At 41.1% G+C, this 18,679-nt stretch overlaps 1 protein-coding gene across 1 annotated transcript; it reads right to left on the reverse strand.

Moving 5' to 3' along the window:
* Nucleotides 1-460: 460 nt before the first annotated feature.
* On the reverse strand, nucleotides 461-13,980 carry LOC135464734 (uncharacterized). The gene is made up of 4 exons (XM_064742253.1): nucleotides 13,934-13,980; nucleotides 11,199-12,502; nucleotides 8,447-8,497; nucleotides 461-6,819 (listed from the first exon to the last, which is right to left on the reverse strand). Exons 2-4 carry the CDS (start codon nucleotides 12,390-12,392, stop codon nucleotides 4,306-4,308), a joined length of 3,759 nt encoding a protein of 1,252 aa, XP_064598323.1. The 5' UTR covers nucleotides 12,393-12,502; nucleotides 13,934-13,980; the 3' UTR covers nucleotides 461-4,305.
* Between the last annotated feature and the right edge of the window lie 4,699 nt (nucleotides 13,981-18,679).

The following is an 18,679-nucleotide window of genomic DNA, read 5'->3' on the forward strand; positions in this document are numbered from 1 at the left end:
TGGACACAAACTGAGTTTGCTGACCACACATCAACCAATCGCTGGCAAATTGGCCACACAACGAGTTTGCTGACCACACATCAACCAATCGCTGGCAAACTGGCCACAAACCGAGTTTGCTGACCACACATCAACCAATCGCTGGCAAATTGGCTACAAACCAAATTTGTTGGCCACATATCAACCAATCTCTGGCAAATTGGCCATAAACCAAGTTTGCTGACCACACATCAACCAATCGCTGGCAAATTGGCTATAAACCGAGTTTGCTGACCACACATCAACCAATCGCTGGCAAATTGGCCCTAAACCAAGTTTGTTGACCACACATCAACCAATCGCTGGCAAATTCGCCATTAACCGAGTTTACTGACCACACATCAACCCGTCAGCCTCACATCAAGCCAAGACATACTGTAGATTTTCAAAGAATGACATCAGACAGGATTAGATTTCGTGGTAGAGAAAAATAATATATTATGTTCATCAGTCAACAGTGTACAATGAATGACAAAGCGTGATACATATCTATATGTACAGAAGAATTTGGTACCATAATATGCCATTTATAACATCTCCAAGCATTAACAAGCAGTCATCTGTAACAAGAACAATAGTAACCACTGGTTTGGTGTCAAAAATTGTCAATAGCAAAGCAAATTTCTGTTAAAATATTAAAATGAAAATTCCAAAACTATATGTAAATGTTCATTATTGTACATGACTTCAGGGTTTTTAATACTTTCATAACATTCCAATCCAGGTAAATATCATTTGTTCTTCATCTAAAAAAATATACTTTCATTTATTGTTTCAGATTTTTGTAAAGAGTTAAAGGCACTCAAACACTTAAGTTATAAGGTGGGCTTTATTTGAGACCATGCTATCAGAGGTCAGGAACTTTGACATCACAGGAAGTTTATCAAACTCTAATCATGATACTGAATGTTGGAATAACTATTTTTTTACCCACGAAAGGTTACCGAAATAATGTTCCCAAAAATTCCTTCCTTCTGGTGAAGATCAGGAAAAAAGGTGAAAGTGACGTCAGAGTTCATTTCTACTCTCAGTACGTATCATCAATTCCACCATAGTTTTCAAATATTTAGATGCCTTTCAACACTTTGAAAAAATAAATGAAAGTATTTCTACGCATGGTTTTCAGTTGTCTTTATGATGAACCTTACTTCATATTTTAGTTTCCTTTTACTTTAAGCAGTATTCACAGGGTTGAGATTTGTCGTAATGATATACAAAGTGGAACAACATCAAACTCTGTGAACCACTGATTAGTTCATATTGAAAACGTACATATTGCGTTCATATAAAATGGAGTTTGTCCTCCTTTCAATTAAACTAGTCACAACCTAAGAGTCTACAGGAAAAGATGGCACCAACAGCATGCTGCTTAAGGAAAATGCGGATGTCTTTTTGTGTTCTAGAAGTTCTACACAAAAAAAAAAAAAGATTATGCTCTTGTAATAAATGCAATATTCATGACCAGAAATAAATGTATTATTCACAATCAGTAATAAATGTATTCTTAATCAAGTAATAAATGGATTCATAATCAAGTAATAAATGTATTCATAATCAGTTATGAGGACACTGTGAAAGAGTGGGAACTACTTCGTGCCATACTCCTCGCACTGCAAGTGCTGCTCTCTACATTCGCTTTATTCACAGCCTCCACTGGACAAACTTGATGTCTGGAGCCTCTGCACAGCACGAAGACTCATATAGACTAAGAAGGTTAGAATCCAGCTCCACAGGTGAAGCAGATTTAACAGTGTACTACCCTACCGAGCAGCTAGGTCAGCTCTACACACACCTGGAATCATCCCAGAGGAGCTTGCTGTTTTACCTTAAGAGCAGCCTTAAATCTTAAATAAAACCCCAACCTTGTAGATTTACAAATCAATGAAGAGATAAATTATGTCTGCATACAACTGTGGCTTTAGCTTTATGTTCCGATCAATGAGTAGAGTAAATCCTTGGTCTCTTGATGAAACATCTTTCCTTCGATGTACTTTCGCTATGTTTGGACTCTAAATTTCATGCTATATTCAATTTCAAGTCATGTGACATTGTGAAACCCCGGTCTTTGCATCACATGGTTTTGTTTACTGAGTTTCCCGCACTTGTAGCCAAGGGTCACACACAGTACCACAGAAACATCAGAAGGGCCAGATGTCAAGCGGGAATTGTATTATTTGCGGCTGTCATTTTACCACAGCATTGAGACATGTCCCAAGTGTTTTCTTTGTGACACGCAAATCCCCGGGTCACGTGACAGCGAGTATGGCAGCCAAAAATGGCGACCAACCCATCAAAATGAAGGCAACTTGTGCGTCAACATCAACTGATTTTGTCATACATACTGGAGCAGGGATAATGCGCGTTTGTTTTGAAGCGTCTCTTTATATGTTGTCTTCACAGAAACAGTTTTATGCAGATCAGGACAAAATAACTTTGCTAAAAACCATATGTTCTACAACCTGTTTGATACCAGAAGTCAGTGTGGCTCTGTCTGCTCGGCATGTCAGTGCATCGTTACATCAGCTGAACCACACTGATGCAGCTACGTTAGAATCATGTACATTATAAGAATGCATGTATATTACAATCAAAGGTCGAGACAAGAGTTTTTGTGTTTTCTGACATCACGTTCTCCCTCATCACCATGACCCCGATGACATCAGCTTTGTTCAAGATTTCTGCAAAGAAATTTGCTAGTGGTGGCAGGGATGTGAGGTGAAATAAAAAGCAGTGCATGCACTGTGGGGAGTGTGATTTCATCATTATGGCACTTCAGAACATTGTAGTGGCATAAAACCACTTTCTGCTCCCACGTACATGTACACACCTGGGACGGGTTCCACAAAGCCATTTCTGACTTACATGTAAGTCAATGTTTAAAACTGGGTCACAATGCTTAGTTTTTCGTACTGGAAGTTGAAATTTGCATGCGTTTGTCTAAAGATAACATTAATGAAATGGAGAAACTTTTAATTTCTGAAATCTAAAAATAAACTTTAAGATCCCATTTCATATATTGACTTATGTCAGAAATGGCTATGAGGAATCAGTCCCTGGCATCAAGCAAAAAATGTGTCAACAACATATGGCAGTTACATAATCTCGGAGCACTTTGACTGGCTCTCGATGGCAGCTGCTTAATGCGTACTCAGATGTCTTCCTGCTCATCAGTTTGTGGACAAGCTCATCAGTAGAAGCTAATAAACCAGTTAAAATTCAGATATGAAATTGTTATGAACAGTTAAGTATCAGTGCACTATGCACTTCAACGCAATCAATATTTAATGTCATCTTTTTGAAGCATGCATCAGTCCTTTTTTAACATTTGCAAAACAGTTTTTATACTAGACTTTTTGCTGGATGCCAGGTAATGCAAGACAGAAGTGCTTCTGAGCTAAATGCTGTGTTATCTTCTGAGAAAAAAAAATGTTTGGCAAAGCAAGCCTGAATAATTCATCTATTGTGAAGGCCACAATTAAAGTTTGACATATAACAGATATGCCATTAAGTAAGACCAGTAACACCTTTTTTGTACCTGCATATAAAATAGTCCGTTATAACAGAAAAATTGCAGTTAACAAAAAATTATGTACAGCATATGAAAATATGTGTTTGAATAAAGCAATCACACAGGAATCAGTCATTTGAATAAACAGTACATTGTTGATGTGGACTATGATGATGGACAAAACTGTTTAAACTATTTTTCAATCAGACAGATCAATGAATTAGACTGTATTCAGAACTGGATCACCGAGGTAAAACTGTGAACTACAGGTACTTCTCTCTGTCAATGGATCTTCCGTTGAAAGCTTATCTGAGAGAATTTGCATTATGATCGCATTTGACCAGGGGATATGAGATATCAAACTGCGTAAATATGGCATTACACAATCCGAGACTGGAGGACGAGATACACAGACGTTCCGAATGAAGGTAGAGCACATCGTTTTCTGCTGTGACATTGCAGTGCATGTGTACTTCATATACGTTTTATGAGCACACATACACCAATAATTGTGACGTAATAAAGGAAAGAAGAAATGAGTTCACAGTTTTGGACCGTCTTGATACAGGCGAGAAGGAGTTCCTCATTACTAAAATATTGTTTAGAAGGGCTGGGAAAAGCTTGGAGCCACGCCAATTTCATTTTGTCTTTTAAGCCCAGGTACAGGTAAGCAGTAAAAAACAAAAGAAAGAATGGAATAAAAATGAAACTGAAATCCACCTTGCCTTAGTTCACTGAACAACTCAGAAACAGTATTTTCACAAACGGCGCAAAATATTATGCTGAGGGAGCAATGGTTGTTGTTGGACAGGCTGAAGCTGGTAGACGTTCTGCATGTCTAGCTGATGCTGCGACTGCGCCTGCTGCTGATGCGGATGAGGCTGTGGATGGGGTTGCGGATGGGTTTGCGGATGGTGCTGATACTGCTGCATCGGCTGCATCTGCTGTGTCGAGTAGTGAATAGGCTCGTTCTGCACTTGCTGGATCATTGAAGAGTACTCCGTGTGCGGAGGCTGGTATAATTGGTTGTGCTGCTCCGATTGGCTGGGCTGGGTCATGTGACCTGGCGCAGACGCCATCTGCATGGCGGGATCCATTGGTGCCATGACAGGCTGCATGGATTGAGCGGAGTGAATCGGCTGGCCGAGCTGCAAAGCGGTTGGTTCGCCAATGTGATATGTCCCAACTGCTTGCGAAGTGTTTGGTGAAGATGACTGCATTGAATGGTTCACGGACATGGAAGGTGGAAGCACTTGTTGTTGTTGTTGTTGTTGCTGCTGTAGATGTTGACTAGGATGATCTGTCATCTGGGCAACGGGTTGCATGTGCTGTAGCGGCTGGGCAATCGGAGACATAACTTCTGGTGGTTGGAGTACCGCAGCTGAGGAAAGCTGCTGTACAGGTTGCTCTTCTGGCTTTTCCTCTTTCTTTTCATTTCCATCAGGACCAGCCTTGCCACCCGCCTGATCGCTGTGACACTTCCAACACTTGAACTTCTTCCCTTTGAGTGGATTTCCTGGCAAGGCACTCAGCATGCAGCTCCTGGCTTCTTTGATGGTTTTGTCGCAGACGGAACACTTGACGATGTTCTCATCTTGGTGCAGCTGAAGATCACGTTCGTTCGGGAAAGTCACATGACACGACTTGCACACTGACGGGTTGGGTCGAAGATGGATTTTCATGTGACCTTTGCTAGCAAAAGGGTTGGCGAATGTTTTCCCACACACAGAGCACATGTGTTGCTTTCCATACGGACAATCGTGCATCCTTAATTCATCTGGGTCTTCGTACACTCTCTCGCATTCCGTACACCGTAGCGGATTTTCCACCATTTCGTGATACTTCATGTGCACACGGAGTCCGAACGGATGCTTAAACTTCCGTCCACAAACCGTGCAAAGAAAAGGTGTTTCTCCCGTGTGCTTCCGCATATGTACCTCCAGCTGGGCATTTCCTTTGAATCCCTTCCCACATTCAGTGCATCGGTGTCTGAAGTCATTGTTGTGTATTCGCAAGTGAGCTGTGTGGTCGCTCTTGCGCAGGAACTTTCTTCCGCAGATGGAGCACAAAAAGCGCTTTTCCCCACCATGGATCCGCATGTGCTCAAAGAGGGTAGAAGTCCTGCGAAATGCTTTTCCACATTCTTTACATTCAAAAGGTCTTTCATTCGTGTGGACGCGTACATGCTGATTAAGGCTGTTAACCGTCTTGAAAGACTTTCCGCAGAAGTTGCAGGTTTTGCATGCCTTCCTGTTGTCTGCCATAAGCTTGATCTTACACACATGGTCGAGCTTGAGGTAGCACTGGATACAAAAATCTCGTTTCGGAGGTCTCCCCCCTCCAATTTTAATGCCTGTCTTGTCTTTCACCTGTTCCATCTCCTTATACTCTCCTCCAAGAGCATGGTTACTGTCTTCATTTTCGTCTGTATCCCCCTCACTATCCACACCCTTCTTTTTTTTGACAGCCTTCGTTTCCTTTACACTATCATCACCATCATTGTCATCATCAACATCATCGTCCTGATCACCTTCACTTTCGTCCGATACAATCCTCTTTTTTTTGTTTCTTCTCCTCAAATTCCAGCGTCTTGCCTGATATTGGGATTCAATGAACGCAAGCTGTTCGCTTTTGGACGAAAGCTTTTCGTCTTCATCTTCTTTCTCCTTTTCATTGCCTTTGTCACCTTTATCAACTGCTTCTTTCTCCTCACCTTTATCTTCAGGTCTTTTGGGTTGCTCACCCTGAGTGACAACATACTTTCTTGGCCTACCCCTTGTCTGTTGCCTAGGGTTTGCCCTACTCACTTTAACACTTGCCGGGGGCTGTGACGATCCCGTTGGCAAAAGCAAACCTGTGCTTGCTACACCTAAAGCATTCTTGGCTCGCCTTTTCGCGCCAAGCTTGGCATCATCAGCAGCTTGGAGTGTTGCTAGCATAAGAGCTTTTGAGGCTGACCGGGTTACTGGTGAGCCTACATCGACCTTAACCTGCTGTGCCAACTTCTGATCCCCCATTTTACAGGTGTGTGACTTGGAATTTTTGAGTTGATTTGATAAAATCGGACCCCTGACAGGCTGGCTGCACTTGCTGCACTTAAAGCTGACGGCAGCAACGTTAAGAACAGTGACAGTCATAGCTTTGGCCACACCCCCTACGGTAGACACGGTCTTCACCTCGATGGTGAACAGATGCTCTGTAGATATCATCTCGGCCAGCTCAGATGTAGGTTTTGCCACGGTGGCGTTCGTCACAGATGGTACGTTATGAACCTAAAAGAGAAGAGATGATAAAAATGAATAACTGAATATTTTTGATATTAATTACATGTACAGACATATTTCTTCTAATTTTTAGCCCAGCTATTCTGCTGATTTTAAGAAATATATATATTATATATATATATATATATAAATGTGGAGAAGATTCGACGACTTTCATTGAGGCATTAGCCAAAATGGCGGACATGAGTACAGATGACGATTTCGAAGGCTTTATGAATATAGACATTTGGGAGGATTTTGATTTGGACATTTCGGTTTCAGATATTAGCACTGACATAGAAGAGTCTTCTGACAAGGAGGAATTAACTTTAGGTCAACAAGGCTCCAGAATTAACGAGAGACGCAAACTTGAACAATCAGAAACTGTACCAGTAACAACAACAATGCGAAGTAAGGAAAGGCAATTTTATTCAAATTGAGAGATACACACTTCTAATGGAGCCATTAATTTTATGTTTACACGCTTCACAGAGCAAAAAATACCAACTTCCATCGAAAATCTTATGGTTGAATCATTCAAAAATCATAAAAACTTCTAATTTTTTAGTGCAAAATTGTATTTCTGCTGTGGCCTGCTGGGAACCAAGCGGTGAACAGGGTTGCAGTAGTGAGGGCTGTATGATTTGGAGGTAGAAAATGAGTTAATGCATTAATAATTTTGGTCTCATTCTAAAAAATGTTGTCTTCTCTTTTAAGCAGAAGCTTTCTGTCTTTTAAGTCAGTTATGTAATCTACTACACCAGCAAACAACAATTATGCAACCATGTGTGAGGTGGTGAAGACTTAAAAGAGAAGAAAATTTAAATATCAATCAAATACCATTGAAAAGAGTTTGCATTTCCTCGCAGGTGTATGCCATAAAAAAAAATTCTTATGTGTACTTCAAGTTGATAAATTATAAATAAAGCCAGCGCCAAAATCCACTGTGGGCGGCTCCATTTTGCCCAAGAACTAGTCCTGAAGTCTTCTGTGATAGGAGGAGTATTGCCGTCGGAAACGGCCGAAGTGCAGTTCGTACATTTCCGGTAGAACTCTCCTTCCCAGAAGGTAGGGAACAGTACAGTTTGTTTTCCGCTTGACGATCGGGAAACCGGAATGTTGGACGTAGGTTCCGAGTTTACACAAACAAGCCGGCAGTTTTAACGACTCTCACTGGCTGAGAATCAACACACCCCCAGCATAAATTACAGGGTGTTAAAGATGGAGGACGTGATGGACTCTTCGATTTATGCGTTTTGCCATTTTCAAGCCGCATAATACTTCAAAAAAGTAAAAAAAAATTGGCAATCTTCACATTTTATCACAGAGATATTAAAAGAAAAAAGGTTTCTGACGCTCACACATACAATTTCCTGCCGTTGTCAAAGAGACGGTCAGTCTGACTTATCAACACTGGATGCTTGATTGATCAATCAGCACTGGATGCTTGATTGATCAATCAGCACTGGATGCTTGATTGATCAATCAGCACTGGATACTTGATTGATCAATCAACACTGGATGCTTTACTGATCAATCAGCACTGGATTCTTGATTGATCAGTGGCATGAAACCTGGTCTTTGGTCAAATCTTTAATTTCAATTCACACTTTCGATAATCGAAAAGGTTGTTTACCTGTTTTGTCGCAGGGTCCAGCACAGGAATGTTATCTTGTTGGAACGAGACCTGAAACCACCATCACAAGAAATCAAGGCAAATTCAGCATGTACATGTACATGTAGTATAATGAAGTCAGTGACAAGAATCAACTATGATACATCCTGTAGAGGATACACCATGCAGAGGATACACCAGGCAGAGGATACACCATACAGAGAATACACCAGGCAGAGGATACACCAGGCAGGGGATACACCACACAGAGAATACACCAGGCAGGGGATACACCAGGCAGAGGATACACCATGCAGAGGATACACCAGGCAGAGGATACACCATGCAGAGGATACACCACGCAGAGGATGCACCACACAGAGAATACACCAGGCAGGGGATACACCAGGCAGAGGATACACCATGCAGAGGATACACCACACAGAGAATACACCAGGCAGGGGATACACCATGCAGAGGATACACCATGCAGAGGATACACCATGCAGAGGATACACCACGCAGAGGATACACCATGCAGAGGATACACCACGCAGAGGATACACCACACAGAGAATACACCAGGCAGGGGATACACCAGGCAGAGGATACACAATGCAGACGATACACCACGCAGAGGATACACCACACAGAGAATACACCAGGCAGGGGATACACCAGGCAGAGGATACACCAGGCAGAGGATACACCAGGCAGAGGATACACCATGCACAGGATACATCATGCAGAGGTAACCCCATGCAGAGAATACACCATGCAGAGGATACACCATGCACAGGTAACCCCAGGCAGAGGATACACCAGGCAGAGGATACACCAAGCAGAGGATACACCATGCAGAGGATACACCATGCAGAGGATACATCATGCAGAGGATATATCATGCAGAGGATACACCATGCAGGGGATACACCACACAGAGGATACACCACGCAGAGGATACATCATGCACCTTAGTTTTTATAACCAAGAAATGGCTACACCTATTCTCAAACTTTTTTGTAAACATATGGTATTAAAGAGAAAAAAAAATGCCTAAAAGTAGCTTACACCTGAGCCAAAACTGTTCATTAAAAGGATGATGTTTACAAGCCCAAACAAACAAATATAATAAGCACGGTAGTCGCTATCGAATCCTGTGCTAGTCATGATAGCAGCCCTTGTGTCAGAGGGCCATCGCTGTTGGGCCTGTGTCCAGTTTCACGAAGCTCTCGAGCTCACCACTACCATGACGACGTAATGCCTACAGTACTAGTTGCCGTGGTAGTCAAGTCAGCGTAACGTTAAGAGTGCTTCGTGAAAGCGGGCCGTGAGCTCCACAGTGCTTCAGGAAACTGTAAATAAAGTATTAAATAGATGAAACGGATGACTAAAAACACCAAGAAGGTTAAAACTTGATGGAATTTGACTGCGTAGGGATAAGATATCAAGTACAAGTGAGACATGCCTGTCTTAGCACTTAAACTGTTCTGCTGTCGTGTATACATAAACCTTAATTCCTCAACTCTTTCGTACATGATAGAGCAACTTTCAGCGCAAATTATGCATGGTCTTAATTTGATCTTGGAGACAAAACAACATTGGTTGGATTGGCAAATTTCAAGGCTTAACCAACAGTACAATTTAAGCAGACTAAACACAGAATAATGCCTTCAGGATATGCTTGAATAAACACCTTGCAAACATGAAACGGTTGACGAATTACCGTACATGTACATAAGATTATTCCTTACAAAACAATTTGAAGGTTGCTGGCTTTCCCATGCACTGCTTTTAAAAGAATGAATTGATGAATGAATGAATGAATGTATGATTATGAGGTAATGCCATCTCAACATTACTGCATATGTTTAGACATCTTTATCTTTCCATGCAATATAGTTGTGTATGATTTATGGATCACCGTAACAACAGTTGTGTATGATTTATGGATCACCGTAACAACAGTTGTGTATGATTTATGGATCACCATAACAATATTTTTTTAGGGCTACTGTTTATGGTCAGTTGTAGAAAAGACTTGGTGGAGGGGTTAGTAACACAAGTGCATGTACAGTACAATACATTCATAATTCCAGAGATAAATCTATTGGCTGCCAAACAAATACATGTGTATAGCTTTCGCTATTGTTGTATTTGATCGTGATCAAAGCCAGATCCATACAATTTCCTGAATATGATCTACATGTTCGTTTTACCGTGTTTAGTTCAAGAAAAACCCAAGTAAAATCATCACGAGTCAGCACATTTTATCCACTGCAGCACTTTATTTATACAGCTTAAGTGCAAGCCTGGCATTTGTAATCATGGCAAATCTTTCATGAAATCACCTTCTTACAAAAAGTTACAATGTTGTTTAAAAGACAGTTATGTCCTGCATTAAACAGTTGGCCCATGTCAAAATACTAACTGAGTAGTGCAGGACATTGTCCTTGTCCCAGTGCTTATTTCCAAGTTTACAGTATCTATAAGCCGAGTCCGCATTTCAGCTGTCTTCATGCAGGTTTGGATGAGACAGTTTGCGGCTATAAGGCCACATAATTTTATGGTATTTGCTAGGCTGAATCAAATATAGATCTTGTATAGTCAGGTCTGCTGGCCACTACAATAAAATCATGTCTTATAGCCACATTAGTCTGCGAAAGCCACCAACTTATCTCATGTAAACCTGCAAGAACTTGCGAGATTCCTGAAAAGCCGATACGGCGTATTTCACTGAGGTTTTACTACGTACTTATAAATAATGACTCACCGGGGCCGGGGTTTGTCCAGGCAACAAAGAAACCATCCAAGCCTTCTTTGGGGCGACCGTCTTCTTCGGAGCTGTCCCCTTAGAACCAGGCATTTTAACAGCATGGCGCTTCTCATGCAACAACTTGTACAGTTTTGTCTGTGCGCTTGCTTCACAAGACTGTGATTCCCCTTGCACCTTCTTTGAGGGTACACGGGAATAGTTATGTTCCGGCTCCATTGTTCTTTCTCGCTTTAAAGGCGGACTACCCGTAGCAGTGTCTGTCTCGGGGCTGTCATCACCCTCTCCTGGTCCCCTTTTCGTCGCTAAGCGCTGTTCCTCCACACGTAAACTCCCTGCCTCCAGAATCTTTTCTGCTGAGCTGTCCTCAGTTGTCTCCCCTGATTCCTTCATAAGTGAAGCCTGTGTACCTTCTCCACTGGCCTCTTCCACATCTTCAATCACAAAAGGCTCTCCGTCTGCAGACTCATCGGGGCTTCGCGATTTGCTTCTCGTTTCCTCCATGGCGCTTGGTTCCACCTCAGCCAGTTCCCGCCGGACATCTGGTTCTGTGTCCAGAGGTTCAAACAAATCATCTGGCTTGGCTTTACTCCCCTGCTCTTCACTCAATGCCCCGATATCCTCTACAGCTTCCTCAGCCACCTTTGATGTATCATCATCCTCCAGTCCTTGTTCTACTGGCCCTTTGTTTTTGTCTTCTTCCATCTCTTCTTCTAGACTCGTACATACATTTCCTCCATCTGTTTCACTCACAGGTTCATTGTTCTTGGGTTCTGTTTTCATATTAGGAACCTCCTCTCCTTGATCTTCTTCAGAAGTGGGTTCCTTACTGACCTGCTCCGTATCATCAAACACACTTTTCTCAGGTTCTCCGTCATCCATCTCTTCTGCTGCACTCAGTTCTCCAACATCTGACAATGGTTTCAGATCACCAGGACCTTTTGCCGTACTTGGTTCCTCACCTCTACTAGGTTCTTTTGCTACTTTTACTTCCTGGTCTTCTGGTCTATCACCTTGTTTATCTGTTTTTGTCTCTTCCTCATCAGCCACCGCAACAGGTTCTTCATTTCCTTCTTCAACTGCATCTGTCTCTTCTTCAGCTACTTTCGTCTCATTAGTAGAAGTCACTTCTTCGCCTCTTGATTCCACCGTATTACTAGTTTGACCATCTTTCCCTCCTGGACTGTCAGCCATATTGGATTTTACATTAAGTTTTTGCAGACACTTGTCACATTACTAAAAGGACTCTTGTCCAGCTTTTCTTTGTCACCTGCCAAAAACTTTCTTGTATACCCCTTCAGGTTCTGTCAAGGAAGAAAAAAAATTAAACCAGACGTAACTATCAGTATCAAAGAAACTGGCAGCTCCATCTAAGTACTTAAAGGCAGTGACGTTATTTTTCTTTCATAAATTCATATACCTGTACGTACTCAAGATTATTTCACATATGCGACAATGGCCAGCATTATGGTGGGAGGGAACCACGCAAAAAGCGCAGAAAATTCAAAACCATCTGCAGGTTTCAGAAATGGCACCACCCTGCTAAACAGAAAGTCATGTTTTCCTGACAGCAAATCAATTTTCTTCTCAACAGTGGTTTCTTAGGTGATAGCTCAAAAATTCTCATTTTGAAGTAAGTTACTCAACCACTCACATCAGAGATTCGAAACAATAATGCATAATATTTTTCTTTCCATTCACAAATTTCTTACCCACTTTGGATATAACCACTGACTGCTGATAGGCCTATACAGTAGGCTAGCTATGTTGGGGCCTACAAGAAACCGGCATCTGCACGTATCTTTACTGTACTTTTACATTCCTAACTGTAACTGTTGTGTTTAAAGTATATCTCTGCATAAATTTTTGCAAACCCATCTACTGACATCTACTGTGAAAGAGATAGTCAACTCTGACTTTAAAGTACATGTGTACTACTGAGTTTTTATAAGGGTACATGTACTTACATGTACATGCTTTCAACAGCCCATGTATGTACAACACAGTAGGCCTACATGTAGGTGGAGGTTGAATTGGACAACTCAAGATTAATTTTCTATTTCTTGGAAAACGGAAGTGTATATTGTGGGGAACTTTCCACGTACATACATACAGATGCATCATGCGAGCACTTAATGAGTTGTAATTAGGTAATTAGTGATTTAGCTAACTGACAATCTGCTTAACGTGGGCATGGCGAACGTGGGCATGGCGAACGTGGCTCAGCTGATTTAACAATGCACTGAGGTGCCGAGCAGCTCGGTACGGTAGTACACTGTTAAATCTGCTGTCAGCTTCACTCGTGGAGCTAGACGAGCATACAGGGCAAAACTTTGGCCTTTACAAGTATGGAGGGAAGAAGGGGCGGGAAGATGTGAGCACAACGTCAAACTTCACGAATTTTCTGGCCATTTAAAGTATTAAAGCTGACGTCGGTTCTTCACCAGAGCAGCTTGGACAAGATGCAACGTGTGGCTTGCTGTTATGCAAGAAATGTTCATCATGCAATTTGGCAAACTGATCTCAATCCGTGCGGAAACCAGTAACTAGGGGCGAATAACTCTAACTTAAATCTCCACAGTCGTGCCGTTTTTTCGAACACATTTTCAACGTAAAGCCACGGGTTGCACGAAATAACAAGCACTACATGGACGTGAATACATGTTATCGTGATGGGTAAACGTCGTTTCGCCAAATGGATTTGAAATTTAAGAAAAATTTCACCTAATACCAACCTAATACACCGCGAGAATTTTCCACTGCTCCGATGTTTAAGCTAAACTGTGCCACGCGCAGAGGCCCTCTTTACTGCTATTGATAAATCCGCGCCCTACTTTCGTACCAGACAAGGGCGATTTCTTGATGTGTAAATGTCAATGTAAGAGACATTAAGGTCTAGGTCGTGTTTTTCAAGCATGTTTGAACATATTTTGTATGTTTAACAAATGTACAAGACTTGGTTTCAGTGTTTCGTGGAAGGAATAAATTTCACTTATCGGTGAGGTGATGCGGCACACTTCGTGTATCTATGGGCGGGCTAGAAATGCCGAGAGAGGGTACCAAGGGTGAAGTCAAACTATTCTACTTCATTTCTTTCACAAATACCTCTCTTACAGATACAAAGGTTCATTGTAAACAATATTTTAAAGTGCTTGCTATTTCTACCTTGTCTACTGTGTGTATGTTGGCGCGGAGGTTGCCTAAAAAGGTACAGATAGTGTAATAAATCGGTCGGGGCTTCTCGGCAATTTCCGTACCCCTCATGTGTTCGGAGTTGTCCACTCGATTCACTATAGTTGCATGCCGAGTTGAAGTTGCATAGGGCGTGGCTTTCTGGACAGACAGAATATGTCCATGACATTCAACACGTTGCGACTGCGCATAGCGTAGAGTTCGTCTTTGTCTTTTACCTATATATATATATATATATATATATATATATATATATATATATATATATATATATATATATATATATATATATATATAATCCATGATTACAAGCTGGAGGATATTTCTGACCAATACCGGTGACTATGTTAGAGTGTTGGCCATAGTGCTGAGTTCTAATTGCACTTCAGTTTGCTATTCTTTCAACATTCAGGGCACGGATCGATTTGTTTAAAGGATAGGTTACCCACGAATAATTAATCAACATGAAAATGAGCAATAATAAGGGTGTAAACCCTGTATCTGAAAATACATACCTTCGCTTGTTTTCTTTTTTTTTTCTTTTTATTTTACAAGGAATTAAACTTACCGGTATGTTATATCTGCTTTTTTAGTTTCATTCCTGTGGTTGACGATACATGTATATTGTATTATTTACAATAATGTTACATATACTTTTATAGATTAAATTTTTTTTTCGAGATATATCTACATGTAGAATATCTCGGCCGATGTAGCTCTTACATTAATTAATTTCTCGGTTTTAAGTCTGTCGTCATATTAATGAATGAGTGAGTGAGTGAGTGATTGGGGTTTAACGTCGTACTCAACAATTTTTCAATATGACGACGAAGGAATCCTTACAGTTCATGTACATGTAATGTGCCTCCTTGATGCAGGACGGATTTTCACCGCTCTTCTATATAGTCCTTCTTCACTGAGACGACTTACCGCAGGCAAGTAAGGCGCCCTGTCCGAGACATTATACCGATACGGGTCAACCAGTCGTTGCACTATCCCCTTCATGCTGAACGCCAAGCTGTTTATTAAGAAAGTATTCTTATTGATTTTATGGGGTTGAACAATACATAAATAAAAAGTAGACAAATAAATATAGTCTCGGTTTATGGTATAACACAATTCTTACGTCAAGAAGTATTAATATACGTTTTACTATGCTGAAGGCAACAAGAAGTAGGTATTTTCATTATAATAATGTATATGTGCATGTTATATAGTTCCTGCAGCAAGGAAAAAAAAATGATATATGTATATGAAATATTTGCTTTTATTTATGTTTAATTTGAAAATAAATTAATGACCTGAGTCTGCTCTGTTTATTAACACATCCTCGTCAGATATGTGACAAACCGCCTGACTTAAAGCCTCAGTCGAAACAATCGAGCAGTCGAGCTGGAACTGAGCACCTTTCGATTTCATTGGTCAATGGTCTGACGTGTATACATTTTAAATGCCCGATAGCAAGTGTGCTATAACCTAGAAATCGGATCCCACGCGTTTTTAACAAGATGTCAACAAAAAGCGTGGTTTTTATGCCAGATTTTAACATTATTTTGTCGCAGAGGTAGTCCAGATTATCTTCAATCTTTGTTATCTTTCAATCTTTTCACATTTCGATGTGGAAATTTCCATGATCGGGTTACTTTGATGTACTGTTTATACATAGCGTATACGATTTAATTACCTTTACTAATTTCGCTTTATCAGATCCGGTACTAAGTTAGTCTCATGCTTAATGGTCGGCTTCTATGTTATATGTATACCTGTATGAGACCTTGGTTTTGTGAGACCGATATGTAGGCCTATACACAAGACTCTTATATGTTGTAATAATACCCTCCACCCCCACCCACCACTCATGTAACTTTCTATTAATAGTAGGTGTACATGTATATACTAGAAAGAGACCTATGTACATATACATACTACAGATGACCTTTACATGCACGCATTGCCAACCATTATAAAAGAAACCAAACCAAAAAAAATCAAGCCCAAGCCCATAAACCTTACATACAGACCTATCTGTGATGTTTACTCTCTCGTGAAAGGAATAAAAGGCTATAGGTACTCGTACAGTTGAAAATCCGGTGGAAATCGACAATCCCGTCCCATCCATCCACTGGTGACGGCCATACACATACACTGGATGCAGGCAAACGCAAGAGGAGTATTTGTTTGTAAAACGGATTTTTCTAAATAGGTTATGTGATTTACAAACGTGAATAAGTGGTTCATTCAAAACTAAACCCTATCTTTCAGCCGAAGTAGAAATACATTAAAGAAGATACATATAATGGAGATTTCTGGCAAAAAAGCGATCAGCGCAAATTCAATCGAATTTTTGTTAAAATTTTAGAATAGCCCGACTAATTACACATTTCACAAATTGTCAGCCGTTTTTACATGCTCACGTGTTACCCTTCTAAATCGATAATAAAATTCCCCAAATTTATAAATCGTGTCACATTATCACAGTACTGTTGACCTAACAAGCTGTAATTGATATCTGGCTGTACATTATTGATGATTTAAAGGCATTTGGTTATTCTGATTTCAGTCAATTTCATTTTTAAATTAACTGTTCGTGAATTCACTCGTGAACTTTACCATGGGCACAACCCTTAGTATTATGGATTGTCCAGGTTTGTAGGCAAAATCGAAATATCAAACAAGCAAGTCTTTCTTGTCGTGAAATTGCTCCCGAGTAACCTTTCACTCGCCCATTATCACAGATAACTGGTATCTAGCGCCGGGGTCACAAGACATTCTGAGACTTAAGTCAAAGTTTTAAATCACTGTAAAATAGTTATTTATAATGTAACAAGGTTAAAATATTGCTTGACAACGTAAATTTTGAGTAAAACAATGACGAGAGTGTGGTAATTGGCATCTGGTCACACATAACTGGTGACCAAAGCAGTGACGACAGTGTGGTAATTGGTATCTGGTCACACATAACTGGTGACCATAGTAGTGACGAAAGTGTGGTAATTGGTATCTGGTCACAGCTAACTGCCGACCAAAGTAGTGACGAAAGTGTGGTAATTGGTATCTGGTCACACATAACTGGCGACCATAGTAGTGACGAAAGTGTGGTAATTGGTATCTGGTCACACATAACTGGCGACCATAGCAGTTATGACAGTGAGGTAATTGGTATCTGGTCACACATAACTGGCGACCATAGTAGTGACGAAAGTATGGTAATTGGTATCTGGTCACAGCTAACTGCCGACCAAAGCAGTGACGACAGTGAGGTAATTGGTATCTGGTCACAGCTAACTGGTGACCAAAGCAGTGACGACAGTGCGGTAACTGGCATCTGGTCACACATAACTGACGACCAAAACAATGACGAGAGTGTGGTAATTGGTATCTGGTCACACATAACTGGTGACCAAATCAGCTACGACAGTGTGGTAATTGGTATCTGGTCACACATAATTGGCGACCGAAACAATGACGAGAGTGTGGTAATTGTTATCTGGTCACACATAACTGGTGACCAAAGTAGTGACGACAGTGAGGTAATTGGTATCTGGTCACACATAACTGGTGACCAAAGCAGTGACGACAGTGAGGTAATTGGTACCTGGTCACACATAACTGGCGACCATAATAGTGACGAAAGTGTGGTAATTGGTATCTGGTCAGACTAACTGGCGACCATAGCAGTTATGACAGTGAGGTAATTGGTATCTGATCACACATAACTGGTGACCAAAGCAGTGACGACAGGGTGGTAATTGGTATCTGGTCACAGCTAACTGCCGACCAAAGTAGTGACGAAAGTGTGGTAATTGTTATCTGGTCACACATAACTGGCGACCAAAACAATGACGAGAGTGTGGTAATTGGTATCTGGTCACACGTAACTGGTGACCAAATCAGCTACGACAGTGAGGTAATTGGTATCTGGTCACACATAACCGACGACCAAAACAATGAAGACAGTGTGGTAATTGGTATCTGATCACACATAACTGGTGACCAAATCAGCTACGACAGTGAGGTAATTGTTATCTGGTCACACATAACTGGCGACCAAAGCAGCGACGAAAGTGTGGTAATTGGTGTCTGGTCACACATACCTGGCGACCATAGTAGTGACGAAAGTGTGGTAATTGGTATCTGGTCAGACTAACTGGCGACCATAGCAGTGACGACAGTGAGGTAATTGGTATCTGGTCACACATAACTGGCGACCAAAACAATGACGACAGTGAAGTAATTGGTATCTGGTCACACATAACTGGCGACCATAGTAGTGACGAAAGTGTGGTAAT

This window comes from Liolophura sinensis, chromosome 4 (assembly GCF_032854445.1).
Source record: "Liolophura sinensis isolate JHLJ2023 chromosome 4, CUHK_Ljap_v2, whole genome shotgun sequence".
NCBI lineage: Eukaryota > Metazoa > Mollusca > Polyplacophora > Chitonida > Chitonidae > Liolophura > Liolophura sinensis.

Bases quoted from the DNA above. Each gene is read 5' to 3' on its own strand.
- LOC135464734 (XM_064742253.1), bottom strand. From the start codon at position 12,392: ATGGCTGACAGTCCAGGAGGGAAAGATGGTCAAACTAGTAATACGGTG. The intron at 8,498-11,198 runs GTGAGTCATTAT...TGGTGGTTTCAG, and splicing joins CTGGACAAACCCCGGCCCCG to GTCTCGTTCCAACAAGATAA. The intron at 6,820-8,446 runs GTAAACAACCTT...CTTCTCTTTTAG, and splicing joins TGGACCCTGCGACAAAACAG to GTTCATAACGTACCATCTGT.